Below are 19,666 nucleotides of genomic sequence, written 5' to 3' on the forward strand. Positions count from 1 at the left end.
CATTTTCTTTTTTCCCCTTTCTTTCCATGGTGTTGCGTTTGATAAGAAAGCTGGGTTTGTTTTACTGTACACATAGATTCGAAAAAGTTGTCAAAAAACAAATATATAACAAATAAATGTTATCAAAGGCAAGATAAGTTACTTTTCTACCTAACTGGATATGTTTTTAGTGTTTATATTTAATTTAACATGTTTATTCTGCTCGAAAAACATACAGGCAGTAAGTTTGAGAAAATGAGTTATAAATAAAAAAACAGACAAAATACTGTTAGAAACTCGCTCAATATATGTTACCGTGACATAGGCTAACATATATTCGGCGGGTACGTATCTGTTTTGGACTGAAGATCTCCGAAAAAAAAAATTTCATTTCATTTGATTGAGTAGTTTTTATTTTACAGCAAAAAAAACACATTTTTATGAGAGCGCGTTAAAGTCAGCCATTACGAAATTTGTTGAACATGCCAAAGGGAGATAACTCCAGCTAAAACGCCGACACTCCCTCCCCATCTTTACTATTAGCTTTTCTTCCTAAAAATTTAACCTTTTGCTCGGTATCATAACAAATTGTTTTTTCGCTGTAAAATAAAAACTACTTGATGAAATTAAGTGAATTTCTTTTTTTAGAGAACTTCATTCCATAACGAGTATGTACAATATAACTTTTTTCAATATTTTCATTTTTTTATGCCTTGACTAAACTGTATAAGCGCCAAAATATCTATAATATAAATCTCACCTGTCTATTTAAATGTACGTATGTATGTATGTATGTTTGTATGTCTGCCTAAAACTTTCGACAGAGGCGACGGATTTTCACAAAATCAGTATCATTTTGAAGTTCGGCCCTTCAGATGACAAATATCGAAAAATTGGCTAAAAGCATTAATTCCTTCGCCCTCAACTGGGTAATTTTCTATAGGGAGGGTCGCTTTTTTTTTTCTTTTTTTTTTTTTTCCGATATTTTCGAAAGTCATTACCAGCAAAGATGTCACTTTTTTTTTTTTTTTCTTCACATTCTTTTCCTCCTTTGTGGTACGGGTTCGAGTCTGCCTGCCTTCCTACTGAATTTTTTTTCTTCTGTTTTTGATCAACACACACCAAACACCTTGGCAACGCTGGGCACCCAGGCTAGTCACATCTAAGTTGTAAATGGCAGTTTTTTTGGGTTTTTTTTATCCATTATATTTTTTACCACCTTGCCATGAAGTTAGACACAAGGTCATGGCTGAAACTACTGTCAATAATTTTCCCCACTCTTTAGCTGTTCCTAAATCCAAACGTAGATTCCATGAGCAAAGCTTCTTTCTTAGAACTGCATGCCAGTGGAACTCTCTGCCGCTTGCCTGTTTCCCACCTGACTACAACTTGGACATCTTCAAGTCCAACATAAACAAACTCCTGACAAACCGCCCCCTTAAGTAAGACACTCTATCAAAACCCCCAGTACTAATGATTACTACAATACTATCTCATTGATTACTGTACACGCAATAACCCTTATCCCTGAGTGGCCTTCGGGCCTTGATAAGTGGTGACCCCCATGTAAAAAAAAGAGAAAAAAAAAACTACAATAAGTATATTCTGGTTTACAATAAATACCTGAGCAGCTCGTCAGCATTTCCCAGTAGAAGCGCCTCGGGCAATTAGCAATAAACAACCTCTTTTCTGGATCTAGAAACGCATAGAACCATTCCTCATCTTGATAACAAGTAAGTCATTGTCGGAATAATTTGTGTCATAATTCTATCGTACAAAATCCATCGTACTTTCTTTAAAAATAACCATTTCCATTTGTCTGTCATGCTTAAGTTTGGAATAGCATTTTTTATTGGTCTGTCAGTTATAAAGTTTAGAACTGTATTTTTTTTCTTTTGGGCTGTCATACCTCAAATTTGGAATGGTATGTTTTATTTTTTGGTCTGCCACACGTAAGTTTGGAATAGCATTTTTTCGTGATCTGTCATACTTAAGCAGAGAATAGCATTTATTCTCGGTCTGTCAAGCTTAAGTTTAGAATAGCATTTATTCTCGGTCTGTCAAGCTTAAGTTTAGAATAGCATTTATTCTTGGTCTGTCAGGCTTAAGTTTAGAATAGCATTTATTCTTGGTCTGTCAGGCTTAAGTTTAGAATAGCATTTATTCTTGGTCTGTCAGGCTTAAGTTTAGAATAGCATTTATTCTTGGTCTGTCAGGCTTAAGTTTAGAATAGCATTTATTCTTGGTCTGTCAGGCTTAAGTTTAGCATTTATTCTTGGTCTGTCAAGCTTAAGTTTAGAATAGCATTTATTCCTGATCTGTCACACTTAAGTTTAAAATCACTTTTTTCTCAGTCTGTCAAACTTCAGTTTAGAAGAGCATTTACTCATGGTCTGTCATGTTCCAGAATTTTTAAGACAAGTATTCTTATAAGTGATTATTTGGATTATTATTCAGTCATGCTTGATAGAATAAGAACAATCTACATCATGAGTTGAATAGCAGGTTCAGTTCAGAATTCTGTATAGATTCTCGAGTTCAACATTTTAAAGATTTCTGAGAGTCTGAAAAGATGCACCTGATGAGGTTTGCACTGGCCTAAACAGAGGGATAAAACCAAATTGCGAATAGTGGTCCGAATAATTCGGAAAATACGATTTTAAAATAATAATCCTATCTGCGGATATATCTTGTTAAAATAGAAAGCTGAAAATTTCCCACTCGTTTTTCTGCAGATAACAATCCTCTCCGAAATCCTCATGATTATTATTTATTTATTTTTTTGCTTGGATCAGCTCAGTTGGTGCAATTAAACCTAATCTCCAATTGACCCAAAAAATCGCTGTCTCATTTTGAGACACCCTGACTGACAAGTAAACTATTCATGTTGGTTAAACAATTGATTATTTTCCAAATGTCTTATTAACTAGGAAAATTAACACCTGCATTGTGCTCTAAATACACGGATGTTTTATATTTTTATAAGAAGAGAACTTGAATGCCTCCTAGGAGAGAACTTGAATGCCTCCTAGGAGAGAACTTGAATGCTTTCTAGGAGAGAACTTGAATGCTTTCTAGGAGAGAACTTGAATGCTTCCTAGGAGAGAACTTGAATGCTTCCTAGGAGAGAACTTGAATGCTTCCTAGGAGAGAACTTGAATGCTTCCTAGGAGAGAACTTGAATGCTTCTTAGGAGAGAACTTGAATGCCTCCTAGGAGAGAACTTGAATGCCTCCTAGGAGAGAACTTGAATGCCTCCTAGGAGAGAACTTGAATGCCTCCTAGGAGAGAACTTGAATGCCTCCTAGGAGAGAACTTGAATGCCTCCTAGGAGAGAACTTGAATGCCTCCTAGGAGAGAACTTGAATGCTTCCTAGGAGAGAACTTGAATACCTCCTAGGAGAGAACTTGAATGCTTCCTAGGAGAGAACTTGAATGCTTCCTAGGAGAGAACTTGAATGCTTCCTAGGAGAGAACTTGAATGCTTCCTAGGAGAGAACTTGAATGCTTCCTAGGAGAGAACTTGAATGCTTCCTAGGAGAGAACTTGAATGCCTCCTAGGAGAGAACTTGAATGCCTCCTAGGAGAGAACTTGAATGCCTCCTAGGAGAGAACTTGAATGCTTCCTAGGAGAGAACTTGAATGCTTCCTAGGAGAGAACTTGAATGCCTCCTAGGAGAGAACTTGAATGCCTCCTAGGAGAGAACTTGAATGCCTCCTAGGAGAGAACTTGAATGCCTCCTAGGAGAGAACTTGAATGCCTCCTAGGAGAGAACTTGAATGCCTCCTAGGAGAGAACTTGAATGCCTACTCAGGGCTCTACACAACTAAATATTTTCGTTTACTAGCCAAATAGAAAAGTTAGTAGCAAAACCCATGTGATTCCACGACGAGTATGTATATCAAAGACTTTTCTGTATTTTTTTTCTTTTTTAAAATAAGTGTAATTTTAAATATGTATCAAATTTTATGTTGAGACTTGAAAGTATAAACATTTCTGCAGATGTTTTTTAAACGGCTTTCGTCAAAGAAAAGAGCATATTGTTCTATTAAACTTTTATTGCTTAATTATTGGAATTCTTTTGTGATGAGTCATTTCTTTGTGATTATATGCCAGTTTTGCAAGTTTTAATACGATGGTACTAGTGCAGAGAGTGATCCGTGCTGAAATAATAACGTTATTATTTAAAAAGCCATTCTTAACATGGGGAGGGGAGGGTGTTTTGTACCTATTCTATACTTCAATCTTACAATTGAATAAAAAAACATAATTAAACTTTAATTAAACTTGGAAATACGATTTAAAAAATAGCGCGGATCACTCTCTGCACTAGCACTTTTTTTTTTTAAAGAAAAAGATTAATAAATTATTATTTTTTTTCGGTAATGGTGGTTCTTAACATGGGGAGAGGGTGTCTATTCAGAAAGCCGTTCTTAACATGGGGATGTTGGGAAGGGGTGTCTCTTCAGAAAGCCGTTCTTAACATGGGAGGTTGGGAAGGGGTGTCTATTCAGAAAGCCGTTCTTAATGTGGGGAGGTTGGGGGGTACATTGTGATGAGTAATTTCTTTGTGATTATATGCCAGTTTTGCAAGTTTTAATACGATGGAGTGTTATTTGATTGCAGACTACCACAAACATCTTTGGTTGGTGTTCTGTTTGGAGTCCTATTCTGTTGACGTGTTGTAAATAACTCTTTGAATATTTAGTTACTCGGGTTTTCTTCTTTACTTATTTTGCTAATCAGTCCAAATTGATTTCACTTCTCAAATGTGTATATCTATCTATATATCTATAAAAGTGAACGTGTCTGTGTATCTGTGTGTGTGTACATTTCCCTGCGCAATAACTCTGTCAATTTTAAGTCTAGAGACTCGAAATTTGATATACAGGGTACTGAGATTTGGGAAAATCTTTGTGATCGGTTTTCAGCCAGAAATTTGGCTGTTAAGGGGTCAAAGTTCAACGATTTGACCTTTGAGAACTCTACCAAACTCCTCCACCAATTTTTGGTCTAAACACTTGAAATTTTAGATATAGGTTCCTTGGACATGGATTTAACTTAATAACTTGATTTTAGTCCAAAACAATAAATTTTAAGGGGTCATAGTAGAGGTCAGAATTAAAAAAATTTATCGCTTTTAAAAAAAATTTTTTTTTATTGCTCAACATACACCTCCAAATAACCGGGCAACGCCGTGCTGAAATGCTAATATATCTATAAAAGTAAAATTGTCTGTGTGTGCACATTTCCCTACCAAACTACTCTGTCAATTTTCAGTCTACAGACTAGAGATGTGACATAAGGACTATTGAGATTTGGGAAAATCTTTTTAATCGAGTTTTTGGCCAGAGATTTGGCTGTCAAGGGATCAAAGTTCAACGATTTGACTTTTGAAAACTCTACAAAACTCCTCCGTTAATTTTGTGTCTAAACACTTGAAATTTTAGATGTAGGTTACTTGGACATGGATCAAATTTTTTAATTTGATCCATGTCCAAAACAAATGTTAAGGGGTTAGAATTAGGGTCAAAGTTAAAAAAAAATTGACCTCTGCAGTCTCTACCAAATTACTCAGTCAATTTTTGGTCTAAACATTTGAAATTTTACAAAAAGTGTATTCAGACATAGGGCAAGCTTTTTAATCGATTTTAGACCGAAAATTTGGCTGCCAAGGGGTCAAAGTGTAAAAGATTTGACCTTTGCCGTTTCTAGCAAATTATTCAGCTAATTTTGGGTTTAAACATTTGAAATTTTACATAAAGGGTATTCAGACATGCAACAAGCTTTTTAATCAGTTTTGGGCAAAAATTTGGCTGCCAAGAGGTCATGGTTGAAAGAGTTGACCGTTGCAGATTCTACCAAACTCCTCCGCCAATTTTCGGTCTAAACACTTGAAATTTTAGATGTAGGTTACCTGGACATGAGCCAAACTTTTTATATATATATATATATATATATATATATATATAGACAAATGAACATAAAGTTATGAACAGTACATAGGGCCTGAGCAAAGCCGGGCTGAACTGCTAGTGTATGCATATATATATATATATATATATTTTATATAATCGGAAAAACAACACCTTTTATTTATTAGTACACAATTTTTGTTTTTATTATTTTTTAAGACATGTTATTATATATTTTTTTTCCTTAGTCTGACAGCTGTTTCAAAGGGTAAAAAGACAAACGGTTGTTTTAATTATAGCATACCGAATCTTCATTATTTACCGTTCTCTTCAGAGACAATTAAAATCAAATTAATTACAGTCAAAATTTGTTTTTTAAAAACTCACATGGGGATGGAATTTTTTTATCGAGGTTGCCATCTTTAAAAATTTTTCCATCCCCATGTGAGTTTTTAAAAAACAAATTTTGACTGTAATTAATTTGATTTTAATTGTCTCTGAAGAGAACGGTAAATAATGAAGATTCGGTATGCTATAATTAAAACAACCGTTTGTCTTTTTACCCTTCGAAACAGCTGTCAGACTAAGGAAAAAAAATATATAATAACATGTCTTAAAAAATAATAAAAACAAAAATTGTGTACTAATAAATAAAAGGTGTTGTTTTTCCGATTATATAAATTATATTGCTCTGAATTCTCATCGAGCTAAACCGAAGTCAATATTGGTACAATTATCAATAAAATACCATTTAAAAGGTATTAAAATTGATTGTTAAAAAAATACATATATATATATATATATATATATATATGAATTTTTAAAACTATGTGGCAAATATACCTGATGAACTAAGTGCAAGAGGGATTCAAATAATTGCACCGAAAGGGACGATCAGAATCTTAAAAAGATCTCTCGGTTGGAATATGAGTTAGCTGGTGAATGTCTGATCCATCCTCAGCTTGAACAAACTGATAAGAAAATTAAAAAAACAAAAAAACAAAAACAAAGCAAGGGTTTGTTTTTCTGTACAAGGGTTTGTCAGGACAACCTGGCATGAGAATACGTTTCTCTACAAGTAAACCCCCGAGTAAATATTGAAAATCACATTTTGTATTCGCAGCCCAAATGAGATCTCTTTTCTATGGTTAACCCACATTAGCTTTTACAAGGAATGGTGCATCTTCTCCAAGTGATGTTACCTCAAGTGACAGCATGAAACTGGATACTCCACCAGACTAGGTGAATTCTTGTCCAGGAATCCAGTAAGACCAAGAGACCACAAGAAACATCTAATATAACATATATAAATGGTTATCTTCTTTACTAATGCAGTGTCTGAGAGGTAAATGAGACCTTTACTGGAATAATTGAATATCTATGCATCTCATAAAAAGATCAAATGTTTGGCCCAGGAAAGGGACCCCTTGATTTCTAAGAACTTTGAGTGATGTAAAATAATGCACCCATAAAGAGAACTTGAATGCCTACTAGACACTATCCTTGAGTATCTAAGGTTTTTCAGGGGTTTGTCAAGACAACCTGGCATGAGGATACTTTTCTCTGGAAGTAAACCCTGACTAAATATTCAAAATCACATTTCCTATACGCAGCTCAAATAAGATCTCATCACTATGCCTAACCCACATTAGCTTTTACGAGGAATGGTGCACCTTCAAGTGATATTACCTCAAGCAATAACACGAAGCTGGATACTCCACCAGACTAGATAAATTCTTGTCCTGAAATCCAGTAAGACCAAGAAACCAAAACAAAAGATATACCACAACATATGAAAATGGTTAATGGGGGAGAGAAAAATTATGTTCTCAATTTCTTTACTAACTCGGTGTTTGAGAGATAAAGAAGTTTAATGGAACATTCGAATATCTATGTATCTCATGTAGAGTTCAAGTGTTAGCCCCAGGTAGGGGGGTCCCTTGATTTCTGAGAACTTTGACCGAAGTAAAATAAAACACAAATGGAACAAGCCCGAAAGAACTGCAATCCTTATCGATGTCACAGTCCCAGTTGATTTTGGCCTTAATAGAGCTGAAGAGGAAAAGATAACAAAATATCAGGACCTAAAAATAATCTAAAAAACGACCTGGTCTCTGAAAGAAATAAACGTTACACCGGTTGTGATAGAAGAAATTGGTTTAATGAAAAAGAATCTTCAGAAATACTTAGAAGCAATCCTTGGAAGACCAAGCTGTAAGGAAATACAGATAGCAGCCATAAAGGGAACAACATCATCGTGATTTCAAAAATAAAAAATAAAAGTATTTGGGTACCATCAGCTAGAATCGAAACCAAAAGCAAAATTGTACCATTCAAAGCTGGTGACGTTACCACTGTATCTGTGTGACACATATGCACCGATTAAAAATAAGATGAATGAACAAAATGTATAACAAATATTCAAAATCACATGGTATTCTGTACCTCTCTAAGGCCACCATTCACCCATGTATGGAGTATTGTCGTCATATTTGGACTGGTGCATCTGCTACTAGTCTCTCACTCCTAAACAAGGTTCAAAAGAGAGTTGCCAACCTGATAGGTCCTGAACTGTCATCTAAGCTTCAGCCTCTGTCCCATCGACAAAATGTAGCATCCCTCTGCCTGTTCTACAAGTACTTTAACAGTGAATGCTCTGACGAACTGCAAGCACTTGTACCCCCTTGACGTAAATACCCCCAACAAGCAGCAAAATCCCACCCCCACACAGTAGAAATCCCTAGATGTAAGAGAGTCTTCTACTCCAGTAGTTTCTTCCCCAGAACCACTAGACTTTGGAATTCCCGTCCGGGTTCCTGCTTCCTCAACTGTACTGACATGCAGAAGTTCAAGTGCAACGTGAACCGACATCTTGCTGCCCAACTCCTCACACAATACCCCTGTAGCTTATGTCCCTGATAGTAGCCCCTACATCAAAGTGGCAATGTGCCTTGTTTGGGGTGAAAAGGTAATTTAAAAAAAAAAAAAATTCATAGCCCAAATAAGATCTCAGTATGGCTAACTAACACTGGCTTCTACGAGGAATGGTTCACCTTCTCCAAGTGATGTTACCTCAAGTAATAGCACAAAACTGGATACTCCACCAGAATAGATGAATTCTTGTCCTGGAATCCAGTACGACCAAGAGACCTCAATAAAGATATTTTAAAACATATTTAAATGGTCAATTGAGGAGAGGAAAATTATGTTCCCACCGACGTAATGTTGCATCCCTCCGCCTGTTTTACAAGTATTTTAATGGCGGATGCTCTGACGGACTACAAGCTATTGTACCCCCCTCGACGAAAATACCCCCGAAAAACCCAACAAGCAGCGAAGTCCCACCCTTACACAGTTGAGATCCCTAGATGTAAGGAAGCCTTTTACTTCTTCCCCAGAACTGCAGGACTTTGGAATTCTCTTCCGGTTTCCTGCTTCCCCAACTGTACTGACATGCAGAAGTTCAAGGGTAATGTAAACAGACATCTTGCTGCTCAACTCCCTACATAGTATCCCTGCAACTTAGGTTCCTGATAGTAGCCCCCTACATCAAAGTGGCGATGTGCCTTGTTAGGGGTGAAAGTGTGATAATAAAAAAAAAAAACCCTCTTCACTAACTTGGTATTTAAGATATAAAGGAGAACTTGAAAAGAATATTTGAATATTTATGAATCTCGTATAGAGTTCAAGTGTTAACCCCGGGCAGGAGGCGGCCATTTGATATCTGAGAACTTTGATTAAAGTAAAATGGAACAAAAAAAAAAAAAAAATACCAACATGAACAGGAACTGAAATCTTAGGAAGATCTCTATCATTCTGATTATTGTATCCTTCCGATTATCAGAGCAACCGAACTCCTTAAAAAGAATTTTAGAAACTACTTGTCAAATATACCCTGTGAACCAAGTGCATGAGAAATACAAACAATTGCAACGAAAGAATTAAAAATCTTAAACAGATATCACAGTTGGAGTGACTGAAATTGTGGATGAATGTCTGACATTTTTGGAGAGGAAATGGTTTTAATGATTTTTAACTGATAAAGGGCGACTATAAAGGGAGGTAATTCGTTTCTCATTTAATATTTGCGATGATAATGGTTTTGTTTTTGTGTGATTTTGAAAATTTTTGGAGAGGAAATGGTTTTAATGATTTTTAACTGATAAAGAGCGACTATAAAGGGAGGTAATTCGTTTCTCATTAAATTGTGTTTGCGTTGATGATGGTTTTTAGGTGACATTGGACATACGGACAAGTAAATTAATATTTAGATAATAACAAAGAGTTACTTTTCAGTTATACTGTACATTTGATTTTCTTTTTTTTCTTTTTTTTTTTTTTAATATAGTACTCATTGTTAATAAGAAAAAGCTACTGAGGTTTCTTATGTGAGAAAATCTTTGTTTCATTCGTAACTTTGCCATGTTTTATCATTCACATCCACTTTTCAATATTCCCTTTTTCTTTTTTATAAAGGAAAATGGGTCGGTCATGTCTGCTGTGGATGCAAGTACCAGTTCAGCTTCGCTTCCGAACACAACATCGGGGCAATCCCGTCCAGTAACTGCTGCTACTGCCTCAGCTAAATTACAAAAAGGTTAGCTACATTTTTTATTCCAATGTTTCAATTTTTTATTATTTTACTTTGTGACTCTGTAAGAACCACATTTTTCAGTGAGTTTTGACTACTAGGGTTGCCCGGGTTAAAATGTGTGATAGCAACAACCTTGATGTTGTCAGTTAGATATCTTACCCACTAAACTATTTATAGTATACTATACTAATCTATACATAGTAACACTGTTTAACTAATGCTTAATAGGTTAATATCATTAGGTAACATGTTAACAAAGTATCATTAATTCTATTAAAGGGAAGCTAGAACCGCAGAACTACTTCCATTATGTAATTCTGAATTATTGAGATGAGGTATGAATGTTTTTGCATTGCTTTGATGGTGCGGACAATTATTCTCATTTTGGGTATTGTTGACACAACATTTCGGTTGTTGAAATCTATGACTTTCGTCGGGTATTAAATCCATTTTTTTTTTTTTTTTTCAACTAAGGAATAGGGGTTAGCTCTGCATTGCAGGAAATCAGACCATGGAAAAAGATCAATCTCCAGGGGTCACTAGGATAATTTCTTATAATTCAATTTTTACTGAATCCTTATGCTAATTGTTAATATTAATGAAAAAAAAAAAATGTTTTACGAAACCGTGGATAGACATCCCACGTGCGTTTTTGTCTTGTTTTTTTTTTTTTTTTTTTAAAACACAGTGCAAGAGAAGCGACTCTAAGAAAAGTTTTTTTTATTGGGGAATTATCTCCCTTGGTCTGGGCGTTTTATTTGTTATTTTTTTTCTTATTTTTCCTCATGTAAATTCCATTACAAATTTACACCCAATGTGAGAATAATTTTCCGAGCAATCCAAAAAACATAAATATTTTTATTACGTTCACACACAAATTTGTGGAGGATATTTGCGTGATCTCAAAAGATTGCAACAAAATACCGAATTACATGTATAAAGAAGCCATTTATTTACAAACAATGACAAAAGAACATTTTTTTTTACATTTTCACCCCAAACAAGGCGCATTGCCACTTTGGTGTAGGGGGCTTCTATCAGGGCCAACAACTACTGGGGCACTATGTTGGGATTTTGGGCAGCAAGATGTCGGTTCACATTGCACTTGAACTTCTGCATGTCAGTACTGTTGGGGAAGCAGAGACCTGGAATGGAATTCCAGAGTCTAGCGGTTCTGGGGAAGAAACTACTGGAGTAGAAAGATCTTTTACATCTAGGGATCTCTACTGTGTGGGGGTGGGATTTAGCTGCCTGTCGAAGGTGTCTACGTCGTGGGGGCATAAGTGTCTGCAGTTCGTCAGAGCATTCACCATTAAAATACTTGTAGAACAGGCAGAGGGATGCAACGTTTCGTCGGTGGGACAGAGGCTGAAGTTTAGATGCCAGTTCAGGGCCTATCAGATTGGCGACTCTTTTTTTAACTTTGTCTAGGAGCGAGAGACTAGTAGCAGATGCACCAGCCCAAATATGAGTGTATGTGTGTGGGTGTACACGTATAAGCATGCGGATGAGAGTGTGTGGGTGTATGCATATGAGCACACGTAATCTTAAAATATTCGTTGTACGTAAATATGTGCGAACAGGTAAGGTTCTGATAAGTTCATTGTGAATGCATGTGTACCGAGTGTTCAGATAAATTCATTAATGTCGTTGTAGACGTGTGTCGTCTTATCTTGAGAAAAGGTGTGATCATTGTAAGTTGATTGTTGTCTTGTATCTTCACCTTAAAATGAAGGTTACACCTGTCGAGACAAACGGAATGTACGTTTGATCACATCAGATGTTCGGGCGAAAGAGAGATAGAGAACGGAAGCAGAAAAAAGAATGCGAAATAGGAAGTAGTGACGCCACCTGTTGGATAAATCAAAAACTAAGGCAAGAGCAAATAATTGTTGCGTCATTGATGGATGTTGGTGTGCACAAATTGTACAGGGTGACCAAAAAAAAACGGGCTCCAACTCTAATTAGGCCTCGTTTCTTAGTGTTTTGTCCGAATGAAATAAAACTTTGGTCATAACTAGTTTATTATATTCAAAACATAACATCAAAACACTAGGGTCTTTGGCCTTTTTTTCTCCGTTGACTGCAAAATGCTCAGAAAAACAATTGAATGTCCTATGTTTTTTTTTTTTTGATCACCCTGTATATGTGAATATACTTATATTTAAGATACACTACTGAGTGATAAACACCTTAATTCCTTCACTGAGTAAGCAACTGGAATAGTCCCTGTTGCTCGGAGACTTCTTCTGTTAACCTCTTGTGATTAAGATATGTCTTGGAAGAGGTTCACCTGGGTTCTACACACAAAGCGTCTACAACAAAAGAGGGAATTAGAGACACTTTAACAATCTCGCCTCTCTCTCTGTTTGTTACCCATCAGATTGGTCCGTTCCCAAAGGCTCCCAAGAGCAACATACATTACCCCTCACTCACGTCACCTGCATACATCTTTCCCGAAACAAATAGTTATCAGTGAAACTAAAAAATTAAATCATCCTACACACCGATCACTTTGTAAAGTACCTCCATCACCAAACAAAAACTTAGTTTACTAAAACTTAAACATAGTAACCTTTCCTTTATATTGACTCCTTTTTTTCTTTTTTTTTTTTTTCACAAGCTTGCTTAAGTGATTGATCAATATAGCTCGTTAGAAATTTCTTTCTTTTTTTTAAGGACAGACATGCACATAAAGAGGTGTTCTCCTTTATTATTATTAATATTATACATACATTTTTTTTCTATCTAAGTAAAGAGATTCTAATTTTTCTGAAGAGTATATGCATGAAAAGAGCCGGTAATGACATAACTGTTTGTTTCTGCATAATGAAACAGATCTATAAAAAATATACCAAAATTTTGATATGCTGGAGGAAGCTGTTTTGCATGAAAATGAAATATTTGGATTTTGGAATGTACCTGTACCGGATGGCAGTGATGGCTGAGAATGCAGTTAGGAGATTCGAAGTTCCTATCCGTCGCGGTTACCACCTGACGAAGGCCAGAGGAAGTTGGCCGAAACGTTGTGCACCAATAAAAAGATAAGATGAGACTAATAGTCCGAAATAAAAAATAAAATTAACATACAATGCTCATCTCAAAAATAAAAATTCCAATAAGGAATAATATATATATATACCAATCGGTACGGACCCGACTATGGAAGATCAGATAATAAATAAATGTGGATTTATAAGATCAAAGAATCCAACCTTGATCGCCCTTCGGGGCCCGTGGCGCAGTTGATAGAGACGTTGAAATAGGGAAATATAATTGAAAGGAAGATATTTTACCAAAATATTAAATATGTTTATGGGAAAAATATGTTTATTCAATTATATTTCACCTTTTATTTATACCAATCCTTTTTATTTATACCAATCCTTTTTATTTATACTAATCCTTTTTATTTATACCAATCCTTTTTATTTATACTAATCCTTTTATCTATACTAATCCTTTTATTTATACTAATCCTTTTATTTATACCAATCCTTTTTATTTATACCAATCCTTTTTATTTATACCAATCCTTTTATTTATACCAAACCTTTTATTTATACCAATCCTTTTTATTTATACCAATCCTTTTATTTATACCAATCCTTTTTATTTATACCAATCCTTTTTATTTATACCAATCCTTTTTATTTATACCAATCCTTTTTATTTATACCAATCCTTTTTATTTATACCAATCCTTTTTATTTATACCAATCCTTTTATTTATACCAATCCTTTTATTTATACCAATCCTTTTATTTATACCAATCCTTTTTATTTATACTAATCCTTTTATCTATACTAATCCTTTTATCTATACCAATCCTTTTATTTATACCAATCCTTTTATTTATACCAATCCTTTTATTTATACCAATCCTTTTATTTATACCAATCCTTTTTATTTATACCAATCCTTTTTATTTATACCAATCCTTTTATTTATACCAATCCTTTTATTTATACCAATCCTTTTATTTATACCAATCCTTTTATTTATACCAATCCTTTTATTTATACCAATCCTTTTAATTTATACCAATCCTTTTAATTTATACCAATCCTTTTAATTTATACCAATCCTTTTTATTTATACCGATCCTTTTATTTATACCAATCCTTTGTATTTATGAAGCTCGATGTACGTTAAATATAACTACAGAGCGCATACATCTAAATGACAGAACAGCTATATTCCAAATTCCAAGATGTTGTTCATCTTATAGTTTTATTTCTTTCAGAATGTTAAAATGTTCAATTCTTGACAGCACCTGTTTCATAGCGCAGAAACAGTCATATAATTATTATGTCAATTTTTTAAATCTTTTCCACCTTGACTCATCAGAAAAATAAGACCTTATTAAATTTAAAAAGAAAAGAAAAAAAGGATTTAGGCAGGGTTACGTAAAGCTGACCCCCCCCCCCCAAAGAGTAGTGCATTATTTTTATGATATCAATACCATCTTTGATTTTTCTGGATATATATATATATATATATATATATATATATATATATATATATATATATACACACAGGGTGATTCGAAAGTAACTCCTTATTTTAAAATAACTATAATATGTTTTTGAAGTATAATTTCTCCAATTAATGAATACGAGAAGAAAGTATATTGCATGGACTTTTTGGCCCTGGATATAACCTTAAACTATATCCAGTGGTGAGGCCCCAGCTTGTAGGCTTTGGGGAGTGTGGAGCCTCCCTTTAATTGCCATTGCTCCCAGGTCCACTCTGACCCGGAGTGGTAGTACCTGTTAGGATCCCAACTATGGGTTAAATAGAAACTAACTTGAAAACAACAAATATATTCTATTAAAAAAATTTTTTTTTTATTAAATTGTTAGGTGGAAGCACAGAATAGTTACAAAAGACCCTTCTCTCCCTATGTTAAGAATGGCTTTCAAAATATTATTTCAGCACAGTAACAAAAGTGCAGAAGTACCAAAAAATAAAAAATAAAAATGAAACCATACAATTAATTGGTATCGCAGGAATTTGAGTCGGTCGTGGTATTCTATATTACATATCACTTCATGCTGCAGATGAGAACAGTAGTCTAAATAATTCCAATAAACCAAATAATCAACATCTAAAAAAAAAAAGTAAAAAATATAATAATGCTGAGTATATCGTTCTTACCCATCCTGGGACACATACAGGGTGTCCCAATAAAATGTATACACTCTTTAAATTATCTCCTCTTGTTACATGAATACGCTATGCTACGTTACCAAGAGAGTTTAGGAATACAGAATGGCACTTCCAGCAGGATGGAGCACGTCCCCATTACCATCATGACGGAAAAGCATATCTTGATAGTCATCTGCAAAACAGATAGTTAAGACGAAGAGGAAGTATAGAGTACTGTCCACGCTCACCGGATTTGAGCCCCTTTGGATTTTGGGGGGGGGGGCGATGTGAAGGGTATGTTAAACACAGGGTTCACACCACAAAACGAGCTACAATGAATGAGTTGAAAGCAACCGTTGAAAGATGTGTCAACCAACTGATTAGGAACGTGTTCGATTCAATCAGTGAGCGTTGTCAGCTGTTCATGAACCACAATGCCCAACAATTTGAACACTTTGGATAATTAGTTGGTTTCTATATTTGTTCACAGTATTTTGATGTATGAAACTTTTCTTTCTTATAATAAATGTTAGTTTCGTGGTCATTTAAAGAGTGTATACATTTTATTGGGACACCCTGTAGATGTAGACCACTTGACCAATGAGTCAAACACGCTGGAATAAAGAAAGCAGAGAATGGATTAGACAATTCTGAAAAACGTATGCCACAAGAGAATTTCTAAAAATAGACTGAGACTAGCAACATCACATCTGTGAGAGAGAGGTTGCAGAGAAGAAAGGATGGGACCAGTCCAATTACAGAAACGTTTCTGCACCTTATTAAGAAACCTAAAATGGAACCGAGGTTCACCAGCCAGCCCAAATTTGACAGCCAGATCTGATAATAGATTTATAGAGATAGAGAATAGCCTCGGGTGTGAGAAAGTGTTCGAGCGATCGAGAGAACCGATTTTGCGAGAAGCAAAAAGAGAACTGGATCTCGCGTACAAACTTAATAGGATTAAACAAAACAATTGTCAGCTGTTCATGAACCACAATGGCCAATCATTTGAACACTTTCGATAATTAGTTGGTTTCTATATTTGTTCACAGTATTTTGATGTATGAAACTTTTCTTTCTTATAATAAATGTTGGTTTCGTGGTCATTTAAAGAGTGTATACATTTTATTGGGACACCCTGTATTCAACTGGTTTATTTATACATTTATTTTTAATTTGCAAGTTATGTTTATTTATACACGTTTATTTATTTATTTATTTTTTTTTTTTTTCAATTTTCTTGCCAGCACCAGAATTGCCGTCATTTGAACGCCGAAACTGGTTAATCCATCTCCATTATGTGAGGAAAGATTTTGAGACGTGTAAACTTTTAATCAAAGAACTATTGGCAGATACGGGAGGCCTGTGTGAATATGCACTCTACGTCGATGGTGAGTGATTATCGTTATCACATTAGTTCGACCAGTGTTAGCTTTTTTTTAGTTTTGTGGAATGGTAAAGGCTCAGAAAAAAAGTCAAAACTCACTATTTAATCTAATATATAAAAACCTGTCTGTCTGTCTGTCTCCATATTTTCAAACTCTATCCCTTCCAGAACTAAAAGTTGCAGAGTGGTACTCATCATCATCATCATCATGACGGGCTCCCTGCCCGGACCAATGTGACTCTTCCTCTCTAGAGTTTCCTGTCTTCCATCAGTTGCCTCAGAGCTTCAGGTTCACAGTTGGCGTTGTGTGCTATTTGTTGGATGTACGTGGATCTAGGTCGTCCTCCGCTTGCGCATCCGTGTCGTGGAGTCCATAGCAATACATCACTCACCAATTCATGCTTGCTCCTCAGACAATGACCGGCAAATCGTAGGTGTCTTTCTCTGATGGTATTAGATATGGCAGGTAGATTGCCATAAAGTTGCTGCTTCGTGGGATGATTTTGCCAAGATATATTTAATATTGTTCTTAGCATACGGGTGTATGTGCCATCTAGTTTTCTTTCCAATCTTTTGGTGAGTGTCCAGGTTGTAGCACCGTAAACAAGGACAGACTAGTGGTATTAGGAGCCTCAAATGATTGGACTTTTTTCATGTACCGTTCTTTTATGGATGTTTAGCTGATTAAAATAGTTTTTAAGGGGTCAAAAAGGGGTTAAAATTTTAAAAAATCATTAAACATTTTGTACATTCATCTTAGTTTATTTTTAATTTTTAATCAGTCTATATACGTGTCTCGTTGGTACAGTGGTAACATCACCAGCTTTGAATGCTACAGTTTTGCTTTTGGTTTCAATTCTAGCTGATGGCACTTAAATATTTTTTTTTTTAAAACTTTTGAAATCATGACTCTATAATAATATATACAAAATCTGGATAAATTAAAATATCATATTTAAACGTATTTTATGACCAGACAAAGCCAAGCGCCCCCCCCCTCCCTCCCCGCTGGTAGAAACAAAATTTACTAACAAGAAAAAAAGATGGTTTTTGCAAAGACAAGAGCTGCCTATTGGCCTTAATCTTAAAAAAAAAAACAAGTTTATAGGTAGAAAAAAAAAAACAGTCAATAGAAAAAGTTCTACAAGCCTGCAGTTGTGGGAAAGAGGTTACTGGAATAGGAAGCTGTATTACGATGAGGTGCCAAAACGGCAAACACAGGGTGTCCCAATAAAATGTATACACTCTTTAAGTTATCTCAACTTGCTACATGAATACACTATACCACATTCCCCAGAGATGTTCAGGAATTAATTAAATTGTTAAATTGCTGACTTACTGTTAAGAACTCTGGTAACGTTTCTATGATGAAAATCCAGCCGAAAGAAACTTCTTACAAGCCAACAACCACATAATTTGAAGAAATTAGAATTTCGGTAAATACAAAAGATTTCTGTATATTTTCTCACTGACCAAAAAAACTATATTTTAATATTCTTATTATTATAAGTTATCTATGCATAAAATATTTAATTTGAATTTAGTAGTTATCTCCCTTTTACCATCAAATCTATAGACCTTGTAATCTCTTTCAAAGCTAGTAGCAGTAGTACTAAGTGATATTTGTAAATACAGGGTGTCCCAATAAAATGTATGCACTCTTTAAATTATATCTCAACTTGCTACATGAATACGCTACGCCACGTTCCCAAGAGATGTTTAAGAATAAAGAATGGCACTTCCAGCAGGATGGAGCACTTCCCCACTATCATCATCACGTAAGAGCATATCTTGATAGTCACCTGCGAAACAGATAGTTAGGACGAAGAGGAAGTATCGAGTACTGTCCATTCTCACCAGATTTGACGCTTTCCCCCAATGGATTTTTCTCTTTTTTTGGGGTGGGGCTGGTTGGTTGGGGGCATGTTAAACACAGGGTTCATACCATAAAATGAATAAGTTGAAAGCAACCATTGAAAGAAGATGTATCAACATACCAATTGAACTGATTAGGAACGTTTTCGATTCGATTAGTGAGCATTGTCAGCTGTTCATGGACCACAATGGCCAATAATTTGAACACTTTTGATAATTAACTGGTTTCTATATTTGTTCACAGTATTTTGATGTATGAAACTTTTCTTTCTTATAATAAATGTTGGTTTTATGGTTATTTAGAGAGTGTATACATTTTATTGGGACACCCTGTAGATGTAGACCACTTGACCAATGAGTCAAACACGCTGGAATAAAGAAAGCAGAGAATGGATTAGACAATTCTGATAAACGTATGCCACAAGAGAATTTATAAAAATAGATTGAGACTAGCAACATCACATCTGTGAGAGAGAGGTTTTAAAGAAAAAAAGATGGGGTCAGTCCAATTACAGATACGTTTCTGCACCTTATTAAGAACCCTAAAATGGAACCGAGGTTCACCAGCCAGCCCAAATTTGACAGCCAGATCTGATAATAGATTTGTGGAGATAGAGAATAGCCTCGGGTATGAGAAAGTGTTCGAGTGATCGAGAGAACCGATTTTGCGAGAAGCAAAAAGAGAACTGGATCTTGCGTATGAACTTCCGGAAAAATTTGATGAGAAAAAGACCAAGAAGTTTCAGATTTTTTTTTTTTTTTT

General features: G+C 35.1%; 1 protein-coding gene across 1 annotated transcript in view; it reads left to right on the forward strand.

Moving 5' to 3' along the window:
- Positions 1-19,666, forward strand: part of LOC145268706 (BBSome complex member BBS4-like) — a 46,434-nt gene that overhangs the window by 5,035 nt on the left and 21,733 nt on the right. The window contains exons 2-3 of the mRNA XM_080124243.1: positions 10,372-10,492; positions 16,889-17,032. Of these exons, the coding sequence (XP_079980369.1) occupies positions 10,372-10,492; positions 16,889-17,032 (265 nt within the window). The remainder of the gene's footprint in view (positions 1-10,371; positions 10,493-16,888; positions 17,033-19,666) is intronic.

Source organism: Euprymna scolopes, chromosome 44 (assembly GCF_053919585.1).
Source record: "Euprymna scolopes isolate OS-2025 chromosome 44, ASM5391958v1, whole genome shotgun sequence".
In the NCBI taxonomy this organism is placed as follows: Eukaryota; Metazoa; Mollusca; class Cephalopoda; order Sepiida; family Sepiolidae; genus Euprymna; species Euprymna scolopes.